At 37.4% G+C, this 14,271-nt stretch overlaps 1 protein-coding gene across 2 annotated transcripts in view; it reads right to left on the reverse strand.

The window, feature by feature from the left end:
- The window catches only part of BICD1 (BICD cargo adaptor 1), a 218,603-nt gene that overhangs the window by 35,118 nt on the left and 169,214 nt on the right, over positions 1-14,271 (reverse strand). Inside the window, exons 5-7 of one of the 2 annotated variants that reach the window (XM_045554051.1) lie at positions 8,255-9,361; positions 2,961-3,112; positions 376-583 (exon numbers count right to left, since the gene is read on the reverse strand). In XM_045554051.1, the coding sequence (XP_045410007.1) occupies positions 376-583; positions 2,961-3,112; positions 8,255-9,361 (1,467 nt within the window). Of the gene's footprint in view, positions 1-265; positions 584-2,960; positions 3,113-8,254; positions 9,362-14,271 lie in introns of both variants that reach the window. The other variant, XM_045554052.1, reaches the window with a different exon arrangement.

Raw genomic sequence — 14,271 nt, forward strand, 5'->3', positions numbered from 1 at the left:
GACACTTGAAAGAAAATTACATTATGATTAGGGTGGGTTTGGGTGGGGTTGGGTGGGGCAGGGATAGAAAGGACTAAATAAACATAATTATCAAAAGGTTTCAATCTGGAAAGATCAACATTATTAGCAAAGCTCATTTATATACCAGCTCCCATTTTTTCTTTTCCTTCCCCTCCTCCATCCTCCACAACAAGAGCACATTAATTTTTGCAGTCAACTAACATCTGGCCACTGCACCATACTATGAAGATCGCTGCATGCATACCTTTTCCTCTGAGTGCCACTGCTGACCCGAATGTTGGGTGTCTGTGGCCCCTGACTATGCAGGAGGTAAGTGTCTATGGTGGGCACGGTGACTGATGCTTCCCCACTTACTTTAGGGCTGCCGATCTTGCTCTTTCCAAGTTTGCCTTTGCTGCGTCGGGACTGCTCATGGTCAAACTCTAAGTCCTCCAGCCTCTGGGTCAGGGCGAGTTTTTGCTGGATAGCCATTCGTAACAAAGTGTTTAGAGTCTTCTTCTCGTCCTCTGCAGCTGCTAACTGTCTCTGCATCTCATCCAACTGTGTGACATATTCATCACATCTGGAACCCAAACAGAAAAGTGGTCAGGGGGAAATCTTGGTGAAACTGAATTTGGGATTTAAGTTGAAAAGTAATGAATTTGACTGGAATTTAGATACTTAGGACACTGGTCTTCCTAGCAGTAGAATGGAGATAACCCATAATAGTGGAAATTGCAAACAGTAGAGTAGGTTCAATAACTGATGATTCATCCATGGAATGAAGTACGTACGGGGACATTCTCAACCCCAGGGACAGAGTTATTATGGGGGCTGCTCTGTGGTGCCAAAATAATGAATAGTCAAGTCTCACATAATGTCCACAGTACCTCAGGTGTGTTACAAGAACTCCTTTTATTGTGTAACATTGCATCCTTTGGAAGAATGTGATGTTTGTTATAGCCTATACCTATAGCATCCAAAAGAATAATAATGTTTATAAAGAAAACATTTCCTTATCTATATTTATAGATTTGTTTTAGTTTAGTTCAGATTGCACCTGCCATTGTTTTCAATATGATCAAGATTTGCCTGAATTACAAAACTCAATATTTCCAATGATTTTGCAACCAAATGATAAAGCAATGAGTTGTCAGAGAAAACCAAGATTTGCACAGGGGTTGATGCAGAGATAGCAGGCTGTCAGAAACATCTTTACTCAGGTTTCATACTTGTACTGTATCAGGAAGTGATCTGTTTTCCCCACCAAAGGTAAAACCTGAGCACATACATTTGGAAGGAAGAAGTGAGGAGGAGGAAAAGCTCATTCTGAGTTTTTTCTGTTTGTTTACCCACTAAGATATTAATAACAAATATTCTTCATGCACCAGCAGATAGTTAATGGCTTCATAGAGTTATACAAAAGGTATTGAACAAATGTTGAAATTAACACAAACCTAGGGCATTTTAAGGGAAAAAACAGGCTCTGTAGTGAAATAACTTAAGACTCTGGTGGGTCCCTATTTCTTTAACCTTGAATATTAAGAAGTACAGTAGGGATATGTAGATCATGAGAAAAATCAGAGCTTAGTAAAATACAACATGAATTTCAGGACCCTGTATTTATCCTAATTAGTCAGATAACAATATTTTAAAAACACTATGGAGTAAGGCAGTTACTATAACTGAAAAAAATGTCTGTGAAAATGTACAATTTGGGGGTAATAATTCCTATATAAACCAGATTGAGACTTTAAAGTTCCCTTTAAAATTTTTATTTCCTTCTCAAAGAGGAAATTTATGTTTTCTTGATTCTAAATGTAATCCTGATTTATTTCATCAAAGAGGGGGACATTGTGCCCCATTCCCATTTTTCACCTTGCCTCCCCACAGTGGGCAGAGATCAACACATTCTATTCCCCAAATGCCACTGTGCTTTGAGACCCAGAAGCCAGCTCTTCTGTACCCTGTGGGCTCTGGGGCACTTGGTCTTCTTTACTGCCAGCTCCAAGAGATTCAATCACAAAGTATGAGCTTGAGCCTCTTCTCTCCTAATATACAAAGAAAGCCAGAAAGATTCTGCGAGAATCCTATAAAGCCCAGGATCTTTTTTTTTTATACTTTAAACACTTACATGTAAGTTATTTACTAAATTTGCAAATAAAGCCATAGTTATTATTTGTGAATTCTGTACCAAGTTTGCATCAGAGAAGATATATATTAATAATTGGTGGGGATTTTTTTTTGGCACTGCATCATGATAGCAAAAAATGCATTTCAACAGTATACTGAAAATCTCAGGATTTTGAAACACTTGAATCAATATAGGCTTAACAATCTCATCAACTTAAAAAAAATACAGTGGATCTCATAATAGTACTGGTGGGGAGAGGAAAAAATTAGTATTTGTATAATTAGTTGGGGAATGTAAAAAATTTGATGATACATATAATTATATTTTAGAAGTTATAATTTAATTCATAGTATATTAAAGCTAAATAATTAGCTGATAAGATGAATATTAATCTTCATTATGAAATCTTCTCACATAATATTAATGGTAAGCATTTTTATGTACTTTAGCTACAGAAATATATTTCAGTGGTGATAATATAATATTTGGCTATTTTAGGAAGTGGGATTTTTTTCCTTATTTAAAGATTTTGGGGGGTCTAATTCTTTTGGGCACAGAAGCTCTAGGAAAAAATCTATTGTATTAATTTAAAAATATTTTTATGTAAGAGAATTGCTGGATGCAGTGTGTCCAGGTGAGGGCTCTGGAAAACAGCCTGGAAGGTTCTGTTTTAGCTTTGTCAGAGTGGAATCCCATATATTTTCTCCAAGCTTTACAATTCTAGATGACAAACCAAATACCCTCAAGATGCACAAGGATGAATGTGTGAATTTTAAAGTCTATTCCCTATGTATCACACCCAACTTTAGGCAGAAAAAACTGTTACCTTGTTGCAAACATTGCTCTCAGGGATGAGAAAGTTGCAGCATCTTCTTTCAAAGCCTTCAGTTCATTCCTAAGCTTCGTCATGGTTTCAGTCACCATTGCTTTTTCATTTTCATATTTGTTCTTGAGATTAGCTAGCGCCACCTCAGCTGTCTGAAGCAGAAAATCACACTGCTTATGATTTTCATATCAGGAAAATCTATCATACAGATTTCTTCATGCTGGGTCTATTATGTTCTTTCATAAATGGACAGTGAAATTAATTTGGTTAAATTTTATATGAACATGTGTGTACTTTGGATACAGGGAAGTTTTTCTTTAATGTCAAAATGTGTTGTGAATCCATAATGTGGCTAAATTGCCCTAGAAGCCAGCTGTGAGCCAGAGTCAGTATTAGGAGCAAAAGGAATGATAGTAGTTCAGTAAGTATTTGACACAGGTTGTTGAAGGTGCGGGACTTTAAGACAACGAGGAAGCCAAAAGGAAACTTTATCCAAGAAGAGTTTCATTAACAAGTTAGTAAAGAAGCACAGCTTCAAATTGGAAAATGTTAGAACTCAAATACTGTTGTGTTACCTGTGCTCTGTGGGCTTGAAACATAGAACAAAAGATTTAGACCATTGTCATTTATAACATGAGTATATAATAAACTACAAATCCATGTTATTATATGTTTAAGGAAAAGAAGTGACAAAGAACTAATTATTTTCTAAGTCTTCGCATACAATTTGTTCAAAACAATGAATTATCGTCAAATTTAATGCTTTAAAATCTCCATAAAAGTAGAGATTCCCAAATGTTGAATGAGCTAAAATATTTGTTTGAATTTGGGATTTGGGTATGTCTAAAGTTATTGGAATTAATAGTGTTTCAAATAAAGAGCTAGCCTGGCACATAGTAGGAAGTAAAAAACACACTGACTGAACCAATGCATAAAATCTGCATATATTTAGAGACTGCCTGTCTGATATAGCACGTGGTATGCATATTGAAGCCAAACTAGAAACACATTATTTTTACAAATTGTAAACTACAGCTTTTCAGAGTGTGTAAAAATATCCAATACTAATGAAAAAGTCGATTGCTAGTAAAGAAATCAATTACTAACGGGATTTCCCAGGAAGATAACCCTGGTTTTTAACATTTCTTTTTTTGCTTGAAAGGGACAACTTCAAATTTCATATGCAAAGTACCAACTTCCATAGAGATAAGTTTTTTTTTATTAAACCAGTGTTGAGATGGGGTAGTTTGTTAATATTTTGATTCCAAAGTGGCTTCTTACTAGTTTTGATTGAATTTAAGTTCAGATTAAAATGAGAAGTTACTCATAAAATACTTCTGTATGTTCTGCAGTGTTAATACTTGGTAGAATCTTCAGAAATATTATAGATTCAGAAAGTTATCCAGAATGCAGAAATTGACCTGGGAAAAAATGGCAGTTGTTTAGTTTTTAAAAAGTTTAGGTACATATTCATCTAAAACAGATAACTAAGTTTAAATTGTGAAATGCAGATGTGACAACTTTGTAAGCACATAGAGTCTCAAGGTCAGTATCCAAGAGGAGGGTAGAGAAAGATAACAGAAGAGCTAGATCTGGAACAGAAATACAAACTCATTTACTATTTGTGAGAAATGGACAAAGAGACTCAGCTTTGTTTGCCCACACAATGTGTGAAGCTTTTCCAGAATTAAGTCATTTTATGTATCTATAACTCATTAGTAGATTTGCTGATGTCCGCATTCACCACATTTTCCACACACTCCAAAGTTGACTTTCTAAATAAAAAATATCTTATTTCTGGCCATAGAGAACTTCATGAGCATTCCCTAAACATATCATCCTATTTTGTCGCTCCTGTGCCTCTCTACCTACTGTTCTTTTTTTTTTTTTTTTTTTTTTTTTTTGAGACAGTCTCACTCTGTTGCCCGGGGCTAGAGTGCAGTGACAGCATCATAGCTCACTGCAACCTCAAACTCCTGGGCTCAAGTGATCCTCCTGCTTCAGCCTCCCAAGCAGCTGGGACTATAGGCATGCACCACCAAGCCCAGCTAAATTTTTCTACTTCTGGTAGAAATGGGGGTCCTGAAACTCCTGAGCTCAAGTGATCCCACCCCCGCTCCCCCACCAATCACCACCACCCTGCCTTGGCCTCCCAGAGTGCTAGGTTGAGCCACTGTGCCTGGCCTCTACCTACTGCTCTTTCTGCCTGAAATTATCTCCTCCTCCTCTAGAAAACAACTCCTTATCCTTTAAGAACAAACCCAAGCATAATTGCTTCTGTGAAGTTTTTTCCAACTCCTCTAGGAAACAGTTGCTTCCTCTGCAATGTTCCCATAACTTGAATTACAGTAAGTATCACATCAAATTTTAATTATCTGTTTGTGTTCTGACATCCCCAGGAGGCTGTGAGTCCTCTTCTGGAAGGCAGGAATCATATATTAGTCTTTTCTGAATCTTCAGTATCTAGCACAGGTTAGTACATAAATGGTGTTTCATAAATATTTACTTACTTCGTGACAAGGCACCATGCCTACGAAAAAATCCTAAAGTGTATTAAAAAATTTACAGAGAATACAGAATGCCTATTTTAAAGCAGGGAAATTACCTTTTTCACCTTATACCACAGAAGTCTCACCTTAGTCTTAATGATGAACATTCCACAGTGTCTAAATATAGTGGATATCATCTGTCGATACTTGAAGCTATTTATGGCACAAAAGCATCTCAGCAAGAGGCCCACCATCATTAAAATGTATACCAAATGCACAGCTAGAAATGTATTTTCATTTGTCAATGAAATTAATAAATGTAATTTCATTTCATTGCTGAGCCCATGTGGGCTGTGATTCGAATGCAAATGGTACAGGTTGAACATCCCTAATCCAAAAATCCAAAATCTGAAATGCTCCAAAACTCAAAATTTTTGAGTGCCGACATGATGTCACAAATGGAAAATTCTACACCTGATGGCATGTGACAAGTTGCAGTCAAAACTTTGTTTCAGGCACAAAATTATTAAAAATATTATATAAAATTACCTTACAGCTATGCATATAGGTATATATGAAATAAATGAATTTCATGTTTAGACTTGGATCCTATCCCCATATCCATTATTTATATGTAAATATTCCAAAATAAAAAAATTCCAAAATCTGAAACACTTTGGTCCCAAGCATTTTGGATAAGGGATAGTAACCTGTATCACAAACCACTGTGAAAATAAAACTTCAGCTAGGAATGCTTTGTTCTGCTCTGAATTCCTATGGCACTGTTTAGGCAACTCTAAAGTGCTTGATTTGTCCTATCCTGTAAATTCTAGGCATGTGTTGAATTCCTGCTAGATTACTAGTCACTTAGTTTTGCATCCCAATTTACCACCTCCCATGAAATATATAATCCATCAATGCTTGTTCACAAATTAGTCTCTCTTGGTTGATCAACCATTCTTATCTATACCTCTGTTTCAGTTAAGCATCTTGACATTTTTATAGATCTACGTTTCTAGGTTGTTAATATTCAACCTTCAGGAAGAAGTTAGAGAAGTTATCTGAATGGCTTGACCAAGCATGCCTGAGGATATCATGTCCTCGATAAAGGCTGTGTAAGCCTTATCTGATATGGCTCTGGTTATTTATGAACACTCTAAATTACTGAGTCTTTGCATTACAGCAGTAGCAAGTTCCTTTATTCTAGCCTCAAACTGGAGTCAGATCTCTCACAAATTCTTCATTCACCCTAATCTTTTCTATTTCCCTAAAATGAAGGCATAAAATACAGTCCTATTTTGCTCTTAGGTTTATGTAAAACCTGTTTATAGTGCAAACAATATTACTGCTTATGGTACAGATGCCCACTTACATCAATGGATTTATGGGAACTAATGAACACTAGAAAGCTGTACTGTAGATGACATAATAATGGTGTGGTTTCCCCCAGTTTCAGGCAATAGGAGAAGGTGCTCTGAATTGGAAATTAACCCTCATTTCCCAAAGAGCAAGAGCTCCAATGCCCTGCTATTCACTGGCACTCTTTGCATTTGCAAGTAGGTATTTGATGCCTTATTGCTTCTCTTTATCAAGATCAACATTTATTCAGCACCCTTCTCAGTTATGTGTCTTTCATGGCTATTTTTTCAGGTAAACTACACAGAAGTTAAAGTATTTTCTTGTCTGTATTTCACAGCATTCCCACCCAGGTGAAACTCAAGGGTGGAAAACAAGTTCAGTCATCAAAGAGATCTAGGAATTAGCCAGGTAGGTTCACGTCATACCATGCTACTTATCCCAGAAGGACAAGATCTATGGTTAGAAAAAGCTCCCTATTGCTTAAGCTCTGACCCAGGTGAATTAACATCCCAAAGGAACCTAAATATTTCACATATGTGGTCACTGGCAGAGTTAGACTTCATTTTCATTCTCTCTCTCTCACTCTCTGTCATCTGCTTGTTAATGTGGCTCCAAACTACAAGGTGTTCCCAAAGTCACCATACATAGGGAAAATGAGAAATTGTAGCTAAATGTACTTTTATTTACAAAATATTCATCACAAAATTTTACGAAATTTTTCCTTTGTATGGAGACTTTCGGGACATCCTGTATTTAATTTGTTGGTAACAGTCTGCCTGGCTTTGTTTGTATCACTCAGTTCCCCACAGCTGTCTTGTCCTTCATCCCTGAGTTCCTTACTTCATCATGTGTCTGGTACTCTTGTTTCTCTAAGTCTGGCATGAAGGACAAGATATCCCTTTTCTATCTTGCTACACCCCTAGAAACCAACGGAGTCTTGAATATGAACCCCCAGCCCCAAAGCTGGGGTCTGGTTATTGGCTATCAGACCTCCTTCACCCTGTCTGCACCCAGACTCCCCTCTTTTTGCTCGGGCTGCCTGCAGGGTGTCTGTCTGTCTTGCTGTGTCTCCCTGGTTGCTGGAAGCTTCCTTGCCAGCCTGTTCTGCCACCCTCCATCTCCTGTTTCCACACTCCCTGACCACCAGGCTTCAGCTTAGCCCCATGCCTGAGCTGCCTTCCACATCGGCAAATGCATTCTCTGCTACTGCTTTAACTTCCTCACCTCTGCCCCCCACACCTAGGAGCTATCCTCCTACTTCATTCATTCACTCATTTAAAAATCATTATTATTACACCCTGATCTGGCACTGGCACAGTTTGTTTTATTCCACCACTGACCAAGTATCTGAACTCTCATCTTGATACTGGGTACTGAACAAAATTAAGGAATAAATGAGTTCAGAAAGCTTTGACTAGCACGCTTTCGTCAGTAAAATAAGATTACCTGTTTGTTGGCTTTCAGCACCGCCCTCAATGTGGCGATCTGCTCCCGTTTGGTGCTCAGCAGGGACTTCAGCTTGAGGATCTCTTCCATTAAGGCTTCCTTGTCTTTGTCGATCATGGGGGCCAGCTCCCGTGCCGCTGCTCTTTGACGAGACAGTTGCAAGGACCGGTCCACAGCTTTCTGCAGATGCTTGATTTGGTCCCGGATTATGGCATTAAGGTTGTAGATGTTCATTGGCTCTTTGCGGATGTCACTCGTGTCCAATACTGGAGATGACGGTGGGGCAGTAATAACAGGAGAGATTGTGGGGGTCTTAGTTGGACTTGGTTCTTTGCTGGCCTCTGTGTTTTCTTTTGCAACTGGTTCAGATGAGGTCCTTGTTTCTACTGGGGAGGACACTGGGGAGGACACACCCCGCCTGGCTAATCGTGGGGACAAAAGTCCCCTGGGATCATCAGGCCCTTTCAGGCTGCCACTGCGGGTGACTCTGCTTTGCCTATAGTAGTCCAGCATGACCCTGTTGGGAGTTTCATTATTACACAGACATACATGGTGGTAAAGCTGAGCTAACTCCTCACTAAATGTCACTAACTCATCCTGGGCCGTGTTAAGGGTGTTGTGGTTTTCGTTAGCTATGCCGGTCATCTTCTGCAACTCCTTCTCCATGTGGGCCATCTTCTCCCCACTCTCCTTGGTGGTCTTCTCCAGGCTGGTCACCTGCTCATCATACATTTGGATCTTACTCTCATACTTGGCTTTCTCTTCAGTATAGTTTTCCACAGATTTATTATATTTCTCCTTCAAGGCCTTAATTTCAGCTTTCAAATCGATCACCTCAGTAACCGCTACCCTGTATTTGCACTCGAGGATCTCTAAGCCGTTGATGTCCACCTCGTAGTCGTGGGCCTCCTCCCCCGAGTCCCGGCCCTTCTCCCCGTCCAGCTCGGCCTTGAGCTCCTTGCTGCTCTGCAAGCCCCGCATGGCATTGACGTGCTCCGTGAGCCGGTGCACCCGCTCGTGCTGCTCCGTCAGCGCCCCCTTGGTGTGTTCCAGCTGCGTCTGTGACTCCTGGAGGTTGGCCAGGAGAATGGCCTTTTCCCGCTCTACCTGCAATGGCAAAAGAAAGTCTCTGAATGACTTCGATGTGATGCCAGTGATAACGTAATCCATTCACAGCCGGGCACGTGTACATTTCAAATCACTGCAGCAGAGCCAACGTTCCCATTATTTCAAATTAAATTGGAGTGTGTTTTCTTATTTCAGCAGTTCTGGTAAGTCAATCAAAAAGTACACAGTTCTAAAAGAATTACACTGTGAGTAGTTTTGCATCCAGACTCTCTTGCATTATGCACATATACTCATGAAACTTGAATGTTATTCAAACAATCTTATTTTCATCTTTTAATGCCTTGCAGAAAACAACATGACTTTAAGAGATAAGCATATACTTGGTGTTGTCTTTATTTTGAGAGCCTTAGAGTACATCTGCTCCTCAGATCATGTGGGTAAGTGACCGTCTCAACGTGCCTATGAATTAATCATCTCTTCCTTCCCAGCGCTCAACCCCACATCAGGTCTAAACCCAAGGCTTTAACTTACTACATAATGCTGAGTACCTTAACCCTATCCTTAAAAATGAGCATTTAATCCCCAAAATAAACATGCACTAAATTTGATAGTTTTTTATATAAAAGTCAGAAAATATAGAGTTTTAGGGGTAAAAGAACAATTTACAAATCATTGCAATTCCTTTGGTACAAAACAGAAATTTTTAAAATTAGTAATTAATTTGAATACAAATCACTTCAATTCCTTTGATATAAAATAGGAATTTTAAAAATTACTAATTAATTTGAATAATGTGACAGTTCTATTATTATTAATATATCGGTGGTGACTATTAGTGTGTGATGAAAATTACTCAAGTCTCCATATAAAATACTGTTTCATTAAATGTAGGTATGTAAGAAATTGTAATCTGAGAATTTTTAAAAGCATTTTCTCTCCCTCCATATGGGTAACTGATATTATGAATTAGGAGTTTTAACATGTTTATAATATAAATATGTTTTTCAATAAGCAAATAATATTGTTTATATTTTCATTATATAAGAGGTATTATGCTGTTCATATCCTTATGCACTTGCTTTTTCTTTGCTTCTTATATTTCTAATAAACATTATGAGCCCTGCTTTAAGGACAATGGATTGATGTTGAATGTCTTTACATCTAAAAGAAGGCATCAACTCAAACTTTCAAACTTCCTGGAGCATACATTAAATCCTTTCAAACTCTTCTAAATTCCTAGAAGGCAAGTAAAATTACTATAATTAGAATATGGCTAATATTTTAAAATTAGCATATTACTTTTGGATATATGTATATAAATATAAATTTATAATACAGTAGAGTAGTAGTTTTATGATCCTTTGTGGAGCTTGATGTCCTTCATTTAACTTGACAGTCCTTATCTGTCAAGGTTCTAATATACATAGTTAAAACACCAGTCCCCTCAAAACATGGTTCAAATTTCAGTTACCAAATATATTAATGGTGAGCAATGCAGGAAGTACAATCTTTGCCGCTAGCTCTTCCGTCTATAAAGTCACCACATAACATCGTGACTAATGGCCGATCACATCATTTACTCAAAGTCTGCAGTGACTGGTCACTCTGTATCTGTTATTCAGTTGACTCACAGACAGCAAAGTATGTAGCTGTGTTGTCTTCCTGTCTGCTAGTGATAAACCCATGTGATGTTTTACACAAATGGATTAAACAAAAAAAGAAAGTGCAGCAAAGAAGCAAAGACTGACCAAGTTGGAGTGAGATTTGAACCAAATGTAAATGAAGTTATGAAAGAAATAGCTGAACATGGGCATGTTGACACTGATGCTGTTTGAAGGACTTTAGATATGCAGCCAAAGGAACCTAGTGGAGGCAAATTTATCAACATAATTGGAAAAACTACAGGAGTTGTTTCAAAAAAGATAAAAATGTCCCAGAGGAAGTGATGCTAGCACATTAAAAGTACTCTCAGAGATATTTCTAGACATCGAAAGTGCAGAGGATAAAATGTTGGAAGCTGTTCCAGACTTAGAAATGAGTATGACAATTTGCCAAGGCATAAAAAAATTCCTGCTGAATGTCATAAATAATATGATGAGAGGAAGGCAAGATTAAACTACTCTTGATAAAATTTTACCAAGAAATCAGATGTAAACTCAATGTTTTTAATATTTTAAATTACAATGTACTAAGTAGTTTCATTGTTTTTCATTTCTCTATATATTTATAACCAACAGTAAGTTTTCAATGTTTGACAAAAAACTTTAAAGATTACAAAACAATTGTAATTTTCCCCATTAAGTTGTTGTTGTTGTTGTTGTTGTTTTTTGAGACAGAGTCTCACTCTGTTGCCCAGGCTAGAGTGCCATGGCATCAGCCTAGCTCACAGCAACCTCAGACTCCTGGGCTCAAGCAATCTTACTGCCTCAGCCTCCCAAGTAGCTGGGACTACAGGCATGCACCACCATGCCCAGCTAACTTTTTCTATATATTTTCAGTTGTCCAGTTAATTTCTTTCTATTTTTTAGTAGAGACGGGGTCTCGCTCTTGCTCAGGCTGGTCTTGAACTCCTGACCTTAAGCAAGCCTCCTGCCTCGGCCTCCCAGAGTGCTAGGATTACAGCTGTGAGCCACCGCGTCCGGCCCCCATTAAGTTTTTTTGCATGGTTTTATCTTGCATGATCATTTTTACTGCCCTGTACTACTGTGTAAACCAAGGACTGCCAGTATAGTATGATCACACATATTAGAACTAAAAATATAGTTTTGTTATTTCAAATTATTATTTAGAGGCTTTTAAGATATGGCTTTGATTTTATGACATAATGCTTGCCCATATCTGTGACAGGAACATAATCCACAAATTACATATTATGGTTGCAGAAACCAAAATATTCCCAAAGAATAGTTATTGAAAGTAAAGAACTAAGGCTGTGGCATCAGAGAACTCTGGGGTCAAATTTTGAGACCAGCATTTACTTAGCTATACGATACTGAGCAAGCTTCAGTCTAGTAATCTATAAAAGGAACATCATAATACCTGCCTTGTGGGAACATTTTGATAATTAAGTGAGACAGTGAACTTAATGTTGAAGGTATTATAATGTTAGCTATTGTTAACAAGTGCTTAGCTGTGGCTCAATTCTCATGACCAAAATCCTTCTACTACATGGCAAACATATCTGTTTTTCACAAATTTGTATCTGCGTGTGTAAAAGCAACGCTTTTATTTCAGAGCGAGGCTGTATTTGAATACAAATTCTCTTAACTGAGTTTCATTAGTTTATAACAGATTGTATCTCCCTAGGTGAAGATGAATTTACTTACCCAGACTATTGGACAATAATTCTCAGTGAAAAATCTAGGGAATTATGTAATATAGTATTTGATGAATAGCCAATTTATTTGAATTTTTCATAAAGGAGATGGAAAATCTCCTAGATAGTCTAATATTGGCATTATATTCAATCTCATGAAAATGGATTATTTCAGAAGTCTTTTTTTCTTTTTCCCTAGAAAATTAAGTGTCTAAACATTATTTAATCAGTAGACATGATTACAGATACAGCTGTTTCCAAAAAGCCCTTCAACAGGAAAAGCCTTTGGATAAAGTAAAAATTGGATCCGAAAAAAATGCACTGAATGTGTCTCAAGCTCGTTTTAGAGGCAAAAGTGTTATGATGAATGAAGCAATGCCTTTCGAACAGTATTCAATCTGCACTCTGCCAGTTCAGACTGAACATAAACATTTTCTAAGCCTAAAAAGATAAGTCTACAGTTTCTCCATGATAGCATCTCCAGAAAACATCAAATGGAACACTGTCTCTTTCATGTGTGTGTAACCTCCATATTATGGTACTGCTTTCAATACTCAATACATTTCTGGTGAAATCAAGTGAATAGGGAATCACATCCAAATTATATATATACACACATATATGTATATATAATATACATATATGAATATATTTTTCTCCTAGACAACTAAATTTGGTCAGACAAAAAATTACTAAATTACATACAATTGTATAAAGCTCCAACATTATATTTTCACTCAGCTATTAAGGCTTACAGTACCTTAAGTTGTCTTTGGATTTCAAAGAGCAGGTGCTTAATTGTTTAAGATTCATTATACTTTGAACAAATAAGTACACAGCACTTTAAAGCTTTAAATGACTATAGATTTTAAGTGTTACTATCTTAATACTCCATTTATAAAGAATTTATCCAGGAGGAACATGATGAGTTAATTATAATCTTCTATAGTTGCCTTATTTCTCTTCCTATAATCTTTATCTTCTATCTGGAACTGGGAATTTTGTTTTTTCACAGTAGGGCTGGTTGTTTTGCCAGAAAACTTTTTTTTTTTTTTTTTTTTTTTGAGACAGAGTCTCACTTTGTTGCCCGGGCTAGAGTGAGTGCCGTGGCGTCAGCCTAGCTCACAGCAACCTCAAACTCCTGGGCTTTAAGCGATCCTACTGCCTCAGCCTCCCGAGTAGCTGGGATTACAAGCATGCGCCACCATGCCTGGCTAATTTTTTCTATATATATTTTAGTTGGCCAGATAATTTATTTCTATTTTTAGTAGAGACGGGGTCTCGCTCAGGCTGGTCTTGAACTCCTGACCTCGAGCGATCCACCCGCCTCAGCCTCCCAGAGGGCTAGGATTACAGGAGTGAGCCACCGCGCCCGGCCGCCAGAAAACTTTAATGTGGTGTTTGTAAATTGTTTAGTCTAACCATTTTTAACTTCACTGACTTTCTACCTTTTAAATAAAGATATTTACATATATTGAGGATTGACAGATTCCTTTGTGAAGGAATAAAAGACCATGAGAATTAGCACATTTATATTAAGACTTCTAAAGGAAAAGGAATCAAAGCTGTTTTATAAGCTATCAACGTTCATAGTCTTCTTTTTAACACTGTAAAAGGATGAATTTTATTATAT

This window comes from Lemur catta, chromosome 6 (assembly GCF_020740605.2).
Source record: "Lemur catta isolate mLemCat1 chromosome 6, mLemCat1.pri, whole genome shotgun sequence".
Classification (NCBI taxonomy): Eukaryota; Metazoa; Chordata; class Mammalia; order Primates; family Lemuridae; genus Lemur; species Lemur catta.